The 12,641-nt window shown below is 38.8% G+C and overlaps 1 protein-coding gene across 2 annotated transcripts in view; it reads right to left on the minus strand.

Annotated features, from left to right (window-relative positions):
- Nucleotides 1–12,641, minus strand: part of GRM5 (glutamate metabotropic receptor 5) — a 660,867-nt gene that overhangs the window by 429,032 nt on the left and 219,194 nt on the right. For both annotated transcript variants that reach the window (XM_088832124.1, XM_055416174.2), the window contains exon 2: nt 651–900. In XM_088832124.1, the coding sequence (XP_088688250.1) occupies nt 651–900 (250 nt within the window). The remainder of the gene's footprint in view (nt 1–650; nt 901–12,641) is intronic.

Here is a 12,641-nt window from a genome sequence, read left to right on the forward strand (position 1 = left end):
TGCTGTTTCTGTTTCTTTGCAGAACACTAACATACTGATTCAACAAGATCAGGAGGAAATGAGATGAGTTGTGCCAATCAAGTATATCATCCAGATAATTTAAGTCAGTCTCTGTAGAAGTTAATCTTTTAGAAACTCATCTGGTAACAATGTGAGTGATCAGGCAATGTGATAACACTTGCAAAATAAAATAATGAACCAAATTACCAATGCCTTAAAATTAGTTCTAAAAGCAATCCCCCCCCACCTCTCCCCCGTTCCGGCCTCAAATTCTAAAATGCTATGTTATAAAAGAAGCTTAAATAGCCATTCTTAGAATCAATTTCAGAAGAGACTGCATAAAGTTTGACATGTGTTTACTTACCAAGAGGGATTATGCAAGTTATTTTAAAAGCCTTCTCATTTCCTTACAATTCTTTTTTGAGGACTTAAGGATTCCTCATTTTCATATGTTGATTTCTGCTGTCATCTGTAATCAGCATATGGCTTACCTACTTATTTTCCATGATTATTTCCAGGCTCTGGTGTTTATGATTTTTAAGCTCTACTTGCACTACAACAGATTAAGCTTCCAAAGCAAAAGATACCCTCTGAAACTGCCAAGTCCCTGACATTATTACCTGCAGGTGAACTGTCTCCTCTGCACTTACCTGCCCAGAAGCAGGAACTCTCCGGCCAGCCCCAGGCGCCGCATGGCCATCAGCAGCCCTCTCACCGTCATGCCCTCGCAGAAGCAGGCCACCACCCGCGCCTTGGGCAAGTGACTCGTGAGCTTCTTGAGCAGTTTATCGAAGCTCTGCTCCCCGGCATTGCTATAGATTTTGTAAGAATGAGCGATGCAAATCCCTTCCTTGGCTGACATATCTTTGAAAGCTTCCATCCCACTTTCTCCATAGTTGCCTGTAGGGAAACAGAGAAGCAGAGGGGAGAGTGTTGGAGTCACTGGGTAGAGCTGGAACAAGGTGGGGCTGGGAGTGTGCAGGTTGCCTGGGAGTGTTGGATTTGGCACTTGAAGACATGAATGAGATTTTGTTCTTTCACTGATTAGCTTATTTGGACAAAATCAAACTACAGTAGGCATATACACTTTGATCTTTTAAAACTTTTCCACTGAGAGAATATCACAAACAGTACTAGAAATCCAGCTCCTCCTTTCATTCCAAAAAGCTTATATTCTAGTGTGAGATGACAGAAAATATTTACCTGCTGTTTTTTAAATTCTGTCTTTCTCGTCTCTGTTTATCATTAGATGATCCTCTCACCCCACTGATTCAGACTTTTGTGTTGAAAGCCATAATATACAGATGCAAAACATATCCTTTATGTAGAATAGATATACAAATATCTTACTATTATATTTTACAGACTAGTATCCATATATTTTATTACTAATCATGATAGTTTATGGTTTTAAAGAAAGTGAAAATTTCAGATCCTTGATTGAGATTTTAGTCTTGTCACAGGTAAAAGTATAAATGCATTTAAAACATTTGAAGTTTTATATACCATTGGAGTTACTGATACGGGCGGAATAATTCCAAAGTGTCAGCAAAGTTCCGGGATTAAGGATTGATGGTGATCTTTTAAAATTAGGGAACACGGGGATCAAGACTGACTACCACTTATCAGCCAGGAGGTGTATGAAGATATATGTGACCTCATTTAACTTTCAGAATAATATATTTAGACATATATTATGACTTCCTTTCACAGATAAGAAAACAGATGAGGCAGTTAGGTTTAGAGTTGCCCAGAGTTACTATCCCCAGGAGGTGGAAAGCTGCCTTCCATTCACGGGTCTAACACTGAAGATTCTACCCACTCCACTCTTCTACCATTGACTTTTAGGAGACTCAAAAGCCCAATTATATCTGCATTTCTCTTTCCAATTTAAAGGTCATGATGCTTCAATTTCAGGTATTTTTAGAGCCCTTTTAGGCCTTCTAAATCATGACAGGTTCATTTTTTGAGTTTTCAAAAGATAAGGTGGGGAAGGTCGATTAATTTGAAAAATACAGGAGACAATTACAAGACAACCAAGCTGTGGGAAAGCTGTGGGATGGAAATGGCCTAGCAGTCAGGAGACGGAATTTCACCAGGAAGGGTTGATCTCAAAGGAATGAATGAGTACGACTCATTCAACTGCACACATTTCATGATAAGAGAGATGACTCGTAAATAACTATGCCCTGTAACATTCTGATGTATGGAAAGGTAGTCCATACACTTGAGCTCAATGCTCCTTACATCAGCTCTGTGATAAAGGTACTATTATCTTCCTTTCGCAGCTGATGCAGCTGGAGCTTGCAATTAGCAGGTAGATGGCAGAGTCGGGGTTTGAACATCTATCTTCTTCCTCCTAGCCCTGTGTGTGCTTCATCATAGCATGTAAGCAGATAGCAAATAAGAGCTTCAGACGTTGAGGCTGGGTTTTTGTGTAGTTTCATCCTTATGAACAAACTGTAAAGTGAAAAGCAGAACTAGTCCCTTGATAGCAGCTTGAGCCCCAGCCAACAAACACTAGTAGGCCATCTGCATGTTTCCTTCTTCAGAATTAAAGCATGGAGAAGCCTCTATGATGATGGCAGGTAGGCAATTCAGTTATTTTTCAATTAACAAAGTTTAAAGGGCTCTCCCTGAAAAATGTGCCAAGGGGGCTACGTTATTAGTCTTACACTAACCTGAGTAATCTATTTTTCTCTGATCATTTTTAGCCAACTCTATTTTTCAATTGACTGCCTTGCACTTGATGGTTATATTAATGCTGGGACATTTGCAAAAATAATTTGATATTAGTGCATAATGATTGTGATGGCAATAATGCAAATACTCAATATATTTATAGTTAAATAGGAAAAATACCTTTACGAAGTAATAATCTTTAGCACTCCTTCTAACAGCCTCGTTTAAACATTGTGTGTTTACACAGTAAGTTATATAGAAGCAGCTTGAAATAGAGAAGTTTGTTATTAGGTCTGGGTTCTAATTTAGCTTTTATTGTCTCTAAGTCTCAGTTTTATCACCTGAAAACCACAGATAACACTGCCTAATATATGGGTTTTTGTATATCATGATTTATTAATGTAAAATATCTTATGGGCTAATTGGGTGGTTCAGTGGTAAAGAATCTGCCTGCCATACAGGAGATGCTGGTTCTGCCCCTGGGTTGGAAACATCCCCTGGAGAAGGAAATGGCAACCCACTCTAGTATTCTTTCCTGGGAAATCCCATGGACAGAGAAGACTGGCAGCCCATAGTCCAGAGGGTTGCAAAAGTGCAGGACATGACTTAACAACTAAACAACAGCAAAATATCTTATAGGCAGCCTGGACCTAATAACACTTCATGTGTGCTGAGTCGTTTCAGTCGTTTATGACTCTTTCAGACCCTATGGACTGTATCCTGCCAGGCTCCTCTGTCCATGGGATTCTCCAGGCAAGGATACCAGAGAGGGTTGCCATTTCCTCCTCCAGGGGATTTTCCCGACTCAGGGATCAAACCCTTGTCTCTTGTGGCTCCTACACTGCAGGCAGATTCTTTACCCTGAACCACCAGGAAAGCCCCAATAACTGCATACATTGGAGTTATAAAGACTATTCTAGTATAGTTAAGATGCTCTCTCTTGGAGCAACTAAAATAAATCATGGAGCAAAGGCATTAATCCTGAATATCAGACTAAGAAATAAGCTTAAACTAGTGAGGGAAATATGATTTTCTCAAAGTCCAAGCAGTATTCTTTAAAATTAAAATAGAAAAGAGTTGCAATGTATGTTTAACATAAAAATTCTGCTGAATACTAATTTTAAGTTCATAAAAGAGACCTACTGTGAGCTGGGAATTAAAAAATGGGAGTATGTATGCCAATAAAATTTGAAAGCTTGAAGTGTTTCGATTTTTCAGCAGTTGATATAATGACTATATTTTAGAATTGTATATTTAAAAATAAAGGAGAAACTAAAAAAATTCATTTTCTTGAAGAAAATGAAATTGATTTCAAGCAGGGTACAGAATGAGAAAAAAGGTGAGGAAGCAAAGATCTTTTTTCCAAAAACGAAACAAAGGTGACAGAGAAAGGAAGACGTGCAAAATAAGAAACTAGTCTGTGGCTTCATTTCAAGCCACTGGTTAAAGGAAGAAAGAATCCATTTGACATTCTTCTTCAAGTAGCAGAGGCCCTGTGGCTTGGAATTATGAGAAGAAAATGTAATCGTAGGCCAGTTTACTTTCAGTCCACATTAGTTATATTTGTAATGATGCAAATATTAGTTATTGATTTTTCAACTGTATAAATCCACACATACACAAAGTTCAGTTCAATTCAGTTCAGTCACTCAGCCGTGTCCGGCTCTTTGCAACTCCGTGGATTGTAGCACGCCAGGCCTCCCTGTCCATCACCAACTCCTGGAGCTTGCTCAAGCTCATGTCCATTGAGTCAGTGATGCCATATAACCATCTCATCCTCTGTCGTCCCCTTCTCCTCCCACCTTCAATCTTTCCCAGCATCACGGTCTTTTCAAATGAGTCAGTTCTTCACATCAGGTGGCCAAAGTATTGGAGTTTCAGCTTTAACACTACACAAGGTAGAAAACTTATTATGTAATAGAAAATATTATGTAAGCAATCTTTCCATTGAAAATTAAGGAGAAAGATTATGGGTTGAGCTGTGGAAGTAGGGAGAACTGACCAGAAAGGGAAGGGTATTAAAACACTCACTATTTGGAAGTCAAGTACGCAGAAAACAAAAGAGGGATGATTAACAGAATTATCTGAATCTTAATAAATGAGATTAATAATACAATTATACTAAGATGAAATAATATACGTGATTTAAGAGATGTCTTATGCTGAAGCTCCAATACCTTGGCCACCTGATGCAAAGAATGGACTCATTGGAAAAGACCTTGATGCTGGGAAAGACTGAGGGAAGGAGGAGAAGGGGGTGACAGAGGATGAGATGGTTGGATGGCATCACCGACGCAATGGACATGAATCTGAGCAATTTCCAGGAGACAGTGAAGGACAGGGAAGCCTGTTGTGCTCCTTTTCATGGGGTCACAAAGACTCAGACATGACTTAGAGACTGAACAACAACAAGAAGTGTGTATTTTCCATAAATTAAAAAGTAGGCTTTAAAAAAGTAAGCATATATTCATACTGCTTAGAAATATGAAGGTGAAAAAACAGAAAAAAATAAACCTTAAAATTTTCTTTCTTACTTTAAGCCATCTGTACACTACGATTTTGGGAAAAATATAAAAGTACAAGTTTGATGAAAAAATTTAAATAACATACTTAAAAGTTACTGAAATTGGAGAGTAGATATGGACAGTTTTAAATGGAATGCCAAGTGAATAACACTGAATAAAGAAAATCAGCCTGCTGATAGGATAAAATTTTCCTATAATTTCCTTGAATCAAACATAAAAAAGTAAAGATTAATTATAACTTTTAGATATCCTGGCTTATTTCTGATAAGAGACACTCATATGAAATTATTACGAGACAATCTTAGTAATAAAAATAACTTGAGAATTTGGGGGAAGGTAATTTTGTAAACAGTATTATTACAGAGCAAAACTGATCGGAATCAAACGTTATCTCAAACAACTGCTCAGATATCATTTTGTTTTGGTTCTATGTTTCTATCACATCAGTTAGATTTTGCTAAACTTTAATTCGTATGCATTTTTTTCCATTTCAGCCACAGAACGAGAACGTAATGAATGAAAACGTAAAATAGGATCAGGGTTATTCTTTTTCTTATATCAAGAAAGATACCAATCCTGAAGCCATGGCAGAATGCTTAATTCACATTTATTCCAAGAGCAGATGCTCTACTTAAAATCAAATGAGACATTTCAATTCTAGTATGCCAGAAAAACTTTACAATTGAGATGGTTTCCACAAGATGTTATACATCTAAATTAAAATAGAAAAGTCCAGTTAATTTGTCTCCCTCCTGTCAAATTACCTCTACCTACTGTTGATATCTGCTTACTTTAATATTAAGCTCAAGGAATTCTTCTGAAAATTCTTCCCAACCTATGTATCCCTGCATACATTCTTTATTCAGTCTTCCAGTAGTCTTCCAATAGAGATTGGTTTTACTTATCTTTGTTCCAATACGACTATATACCTTCAGGACATGAATATTATTCTCTTTTGTATTCTTAAGTCCTTAGAAGGGCCTGGAAGATAGCTAGCACAAGCAGAATAAAAAAAATAAGTGAATGAATAAGCAGGTACAAAGTTATCACCATTAAGAGGAAATCTGCCCGATGAAAATATTTGTAAAATTAATTGTCCTACCTGAAATCAGAATTGCAATGGTTGTGTCTAGAATGTATCATGCTACTGAATGATTATATATTTTTCCACTAAAAACCTAAAGGACAGAACTGTACCACAGTCAAAACATCTAGATTATTTCCCGATGGCTTCGATATTCAGATAATAAGAGATTCTAATATTTCACACCTGAATGTCATTTAACGCTAGATGAGAATCCCAGGGACGGGGGAGCCTGGTGGGCTTCCGTCTGTGGGGTCGCACAGAGTCGGACACGACTGAAGCGACTTAGCAGCAGCAGCAGCAGCAGCTTTCACTAGTACTGTTTGACTCATACTGTTTCAGGTAGGATCTGGAAGCATCTGCCTCCATTTGTGTCTACAAAGTACACAGTGAAAACAAGACTTGCTGAAGAATGACTTTAAATCTTTCTTTTAACCTAAGGGAGATTATTTATTTGAAATTTGTGTTTAAAGACATAGGCATGGAACAGTCCTTTAGTATGCAATGCATAACAACAGATAACTACTGTTTCAGGAGGCACCAATTCACTATTAGGAAAGACGGTGCTGCTGTGGCTCAAACATACTTCCGGATAGATAATAAAGTATGGCGACATTGATTTTTTCTGGCAAAATGTCCACTGGAGGGATGATTCAAATCATAAATCTGTGTGTATCAGAGAAACTGATCATAAGAATAAAAATTAAACTAATAGAATCATACTACTGCTGCTGCTCAGTCACTTCAGTCCTGTCCGACTCTGTGTGACCCCATAGACGGCAGCCCACCAGGTTCCCCCATCCCTGGGATTCTCCAGGCAAGAACACTGGAGTGGGTTGCCATTTCCTTCTCCAATGCATGAAGTGACAAGTGAAAGTGAAGTTGCTCAGTCGTGTCTGACCCTCAGCGACTCCATGGACTGCAGCCTTCCAGGCTCCTCCGTCCATGGGATTTTCCAGGCAAGAGTACAGGAGTGGGGTGCCATTGCCCTCTCCGAGAATCATACTAAAGAGACACAAATAATTTTCTCTGACAGTTGTTTCCTTTTTTCCATTGTACTTTTACTTCTCCCACCACAATCAGACCCTCATTATTACTTACTTGGTAGCATAACCTCTTATCGTCTCCTATCTTTCATTTTGGGGATCTTACTTATTATGTTCCTTCATATGGAACATACCCCACATCCCCACATCTTCCTACTTATTTAGTTTTATTTAGGATGCTCTTTCTACTTGGAATACCTATTTCCCACTTCACTATGTTGAAATCTTACCATTTCTCTATATTGACTTCTTTCTGTTCCAAATCAACTGCCCAGGGTGTAACTTAAGAAGTAGACCACATCTCCCTAGTGCCATCCAACAAATGCCTGTGGGACAAAACTGACCTGCTCCATCATGCTTTCCAAGGATCTCCCTAGAGGGATAGTATAACCTAGATATCCATTTGACAAATATCAATTAATTAATTACATACAGGTATAATACTAGGCACATGGTAGATTCTAATATTAACACATTGGAGCCTATTGATCTATTTTATAACACTGAAGTGCATAATTTTTGCTATTTGTAATTGTTAGAAAAGTTTATAATTGTATTTCCTTCACTTTTTTCAGTTGGGGGGTGACCGTACCATGCAGCATGTGGGATTACACTTCCCCAAAGAGGACCTTAGTTTCCAACCAGGAATGAAATATATGCATGCCCCTTGCATTAGAAGCACAGAGTCTTAATCACTGGACTGCCAGGGAAGTCCTATTCAGGGATATTTTGTACACAAAGATAAAATTTTGGACGAGTAAATTTGTTTGTTCAAATATAACCATCAAGTGTATGCTAAAAAAATGAAAAACTGGACTTTCCTGGTGAGTCCTGTGGTTAAGAATCCAACTGCCAGTGCAGGGGACGTGGGTTCAATCCCTGGTCAGGTAAGATCCCACATATGGTAGAACGGCAAGGCCGAGGCCCCACAACTATCGAAGCCTGCAAGCTCTAGAGTAACTAGGAATTCACTGTGACCAGAGAGTAACCTCTGCTCCCCGCAACCAGGGCAAGCCCGTGAAGACCCAGTGCCGCCAAAGATAAATAACTTTACTTCACAAAATGTAAATCTAGTCTTTCAGAAAATATTCACTTTAAGAAATGTAATTCACTTTTAAAAAATACTGAGCTTAGCCTTCCACATTAAGAGATCCCTCCCACACTTTTATTTGACCCAAATTATCTTTTTTGCAAAAAGGAAATTAAGATTCTAAATATAAATAATAATTTATAAATACATTCCAAGTGGTTTTTACTCCTAATTTCCTGTTGCTATTATAAACAGTATATTTTGTTGGCAACTACTGGTGAAGGAAAACGCTGCCATTTTTCATGGGAGTTACTGCCTGGCACGATACCATCCCCCAAAATATGTGTGGGCAGGATCAATCCATCAGTGCCTAATCACCACTTCCTGGCCGTTCACGGGGACATAAGCATTCATCAAGCGATCCTAGACCAAACTGCCCATACTGGGTAGGCTGTGTCTTGGTTAAGCTCGTGGTTAATTAAACAACCGGGAGTGAGAAAAGCCAGAGAGATAAACACCTCTTCTCATTTCATTACCATCTCTTTTTGAAGTTGTTCCCCTTTTCAAAAATGTGTGTCCTTCCCCATTACAGCCACCTGTACAGTAAGTAGAGCGATTCCAAACTCTCTACTGCACTCATTGGTTTCTGCTTACTTTCTGGCACAAGACAATACAGTTCTTCAAGGCAGATGTTTCTCTCTTCAGAACAAAACAATGCAACACACACTGTCATCAAGACTCCACAAATGATGGCAAATGCCTTTGCTATGAAAACCTTTGCTAACAGATTTCCAAGTTTGGGCCACTTATTTCAAATCTTACCCTGGAGTCTGTCTATTCCATGTCCCACGGAGCAGATTATTCACTGTGAAGCAGGATATTATTGAATCTCATCCAAGTTGTTTTGTTATTGGAAATACTAGAAGGATTTCATTCCGCAAATTCACTGGAGACATTATACCAGGCATAGAGTATATAAGCAACATTTGAGCAATACTCCAATAGATAATTCAGAAAAGTAAAGCTAGTATAGCATAACAGTAATTTGGATTTTGAAATATACACAGAAATAATAATTATGAAATCCTAACCAGGGATATTAGAATTTGTCAGAAAAGTATGTGCCAAGTGCATTGCTGAGTGGAATAATGTGTTGCTGAACTTTTTTTTTTTTTTGGCTGCCAGGCATGATGCTAGAAAAAGAAATTTGATCTTCAGAACAAAGGTACAAGTTGCCCATACAAATCCATACATGGCAGATGTCATGAAATCAAATAAATGAAATAAAAATATATGGGAGTTGACTTGCGTAAAAATCACACAAGTCAATTATAGCCAGTGTGAATGCCATCTTTGGTTCTGTAATGTGGGTTGCTGGGGGTTGGAATAAAAAATTGTGATAACTAGCCTTTCCAGTAACTCTAGTTCATGCAACTGGGTTGAACTGAGATAGCCAAAACTGAAAGAGAATCAAAGTTGGAAAAAGTATCAAGTTTTAGAATTTATTTTAAATTTATTTTTAAATTTCTGCCATGTAGAAGTGCCAAATTGGAAATTGAATGACATTCTGGCTCAGAAAAGAGAAGTTGAAATTGGAAGTATTTGAGATCATCAGAATATGCATAGCAACACTAATAGATGAGCGTGTAGGATGCAAAGGAAGAGAGTTCGGCTCACACCCTGAAGAATTCAAACATTCATGCGTTAACCAAAAAGACAAAGCTATCGAAGACAACGGAGAAGAAACCAAGAGAATGCACGGCTCTTGGAATGAAGATAACAGCGTGTTTTACTTTCTTCTGGACATTAACAGTGCGACTACTAAAATGAGATGCATAGTGGAAAAAATCCACTGATTTTGGCAACACAGCCAAAGCCATAAAGGAGTAGACTGTGAGTAAGGGGGATCGGAGAGTGAAGACAATATATTCATACAGCTTTTTTGAGAGGTGCTTGGCAGTGAAGGAGAGCTAAGAAGTATGATGATAGCAGAAAGAGAATGTGGAAGCCCAAGGAGGGATTTTATTTCTAGATATGGGTACCTTGTGTGTGCGTGCTCGGTTGTTCAGTCCTGTCCGACTCTTTGCAGCTCCATGGACTGCAGACTACCAGGTTTCTCTGCCCATAGCATTTTCCAGGCAAGGATACTGGAGTGGGTTGCCATTTCCTACTCCAGGGGATCTTCCCGACCTAGGGATCAAACCCACGTCTCCTGCATCTCCTGCCTTGGAAGGCTGATTCTTCACCACTAGCATCACCTGGGAAGCCCACAGGGTACCACTTAGGGAAAGTTATTAGACCAGAACATGGGGCAAAGTAAGCACTCACAGTACATGACAGTTTTAAACATCATTATCAACAACATTTACCTAGATCCTGTGGAATTAGCTGGTAAAAAGGTTAATAGTATGTACCAAATACTGCACTAGTCACTTCAAATTAAACTAGTAATAAGAACTCTTATTGCTATTATTTAAACTAACCAATCCTATGAAGTAGCTATTATTTCCCACATTTATATAACAGAGCATTTATGCTGAAATAATTTGCCAAATAATTGATATCTAGTGAGTAGAACAGCTCGAATTTCACTGTTCATCTGTTAAATTTCAAAGTCATGTTCCTTTCCTTTAGTACCTTAGTGCCCTTAAAGCACTGAGACAGAATCACTCAATTTAGTTCTGTGGCTCTTCCAAAGGCATTCACCCACCACAAAGTGTTTCATCTGAATCCAATTCCAGATACTACCAAATAGAATTCATCTCAGCAAACATGTTATTTAACAAACAGAGCTCTTTTGCCCAATTTCTAGAAATATTAGAGACATGTATTATTTAGTACTAAATGACCCAATTTGCACCATTACTGAGAACTGGTGTTTAAATATCAGAGTCTTCCTACAAAATACTTAACTATAGCTTTTCTATAGAAGATGCCTGGAAAATAAGAAGAGGCTTTTGGAAATAGACACACCATCACATTTATTATTAAATAGTTAACTAAATCTTCGTTGCAGAGGAAAGAAGGACTTCAACGGCGCAATGGGAACATAAAACCTGGTTCTGACATTAAAAGGGATACAGTATTTTAATTGTTACCTTGCTGCTGCTGCTGTTGTTTTAGTCACTGTCCTGTCTTGACTCTTTTGCAACCCCGTGGACTTTAGCCCACCAGTCTCCTCTGTCCATGAGGTTCTCCAGGCAAGAATACCGGAGTGGGTTGCCATTTCCTTCTGCAGGGATCGAACCCAAGTCTCCTGCATTAGCAGGCAGATCTTTTCCACTAAGCCACCAGGGAAGCCCCAATTATCTTGTTAGTATAACTTAAACTGAGATTTGAAAGTGAAAACATATTAGTTTATTAATCTTCTGAAAAAATAACAGTGTTTTTGCCTTTGTTCTTTTTCTGGCTATTCTTCCCAGAGGAAAATGAAAAGTTGAGACAGAAACTATGACCCAGATTCCCACTGTAACCCTGCAGAACTCAACTGCCTTCTGCTTTCCTTGTAAGCTGTCAACTTCCCAGCTGAAACCTACAGCGCATGTCTCATTAAGGGTGATTCCATTTCCACAGAAAGGACACATCTCTATACGGACTGTGTGTCAGTGGCTTGGGTGGGTTGGTGAGCTATTCACTGTGCCTCTGTTTTAGCTCACTAGTCACCTCTGATCCTCGGTTCTAACTGGATCTAACGACAACCCAGAAATTCTCCCATCGCCAGATGAAGGCAGAAAATCCTCTGCAGCACAGCCAAAACCGTTCAAGCTTGACAGCCTTTGCTGAAAAGAAGAAACTTCTTTGACAGCAGCTCCCTGGCCTGCTACCACCTTCTCCCATGCAGATCTGTACTGTGTGGGTTCTGTGGCTGCCAGGTCCCCTCTGGAAGGACTCAGTGACTCCCATGGTACTGAGAGGAGGAGCTCAGTTTGGAAATGTCTGTCTGTACCATCATTCACGGAAGGATTCAGAAATGAGTAGAAAGAACTGAAGTGTTGTGCAATGGCTGTGCTGCTGCTGTTGTTGCTAAATTCTAAGCTCCATTCAGGCGGGGGTCAACCATGCTGGGTTCTGGGTTATGGCCCTGGTGACTGTCATCTCAAGTTGAGATCTTTGCTGTCCAATATCGTAGCCACTGGCCACATGTGGCAAATAAGCGTTTGATAAGTAGCTAATTCACACTGAGGACTGTCATCATAAAACAAAATAGATTTCATAGAGAGTATAACAAAAAGGACAATGTAAAATATAATATTGATTACATGTTGAAATGATAA

The sequence above is a fragment of the Moschus berezovskii genome, chromosome 25 (assembly GCF_049115385.1).
Source record: "Moschus berezovskii isolate FMDL1 chromosome 25, NW_MosBer_1.0, whole genome shotgun sequence".
Taxonomy (NCBI): Eukaryota; Metazoa; Chordata; class Mammalia; order Artiodactyla; family Moschidae; genus Moschus; species Moschus berezovskii.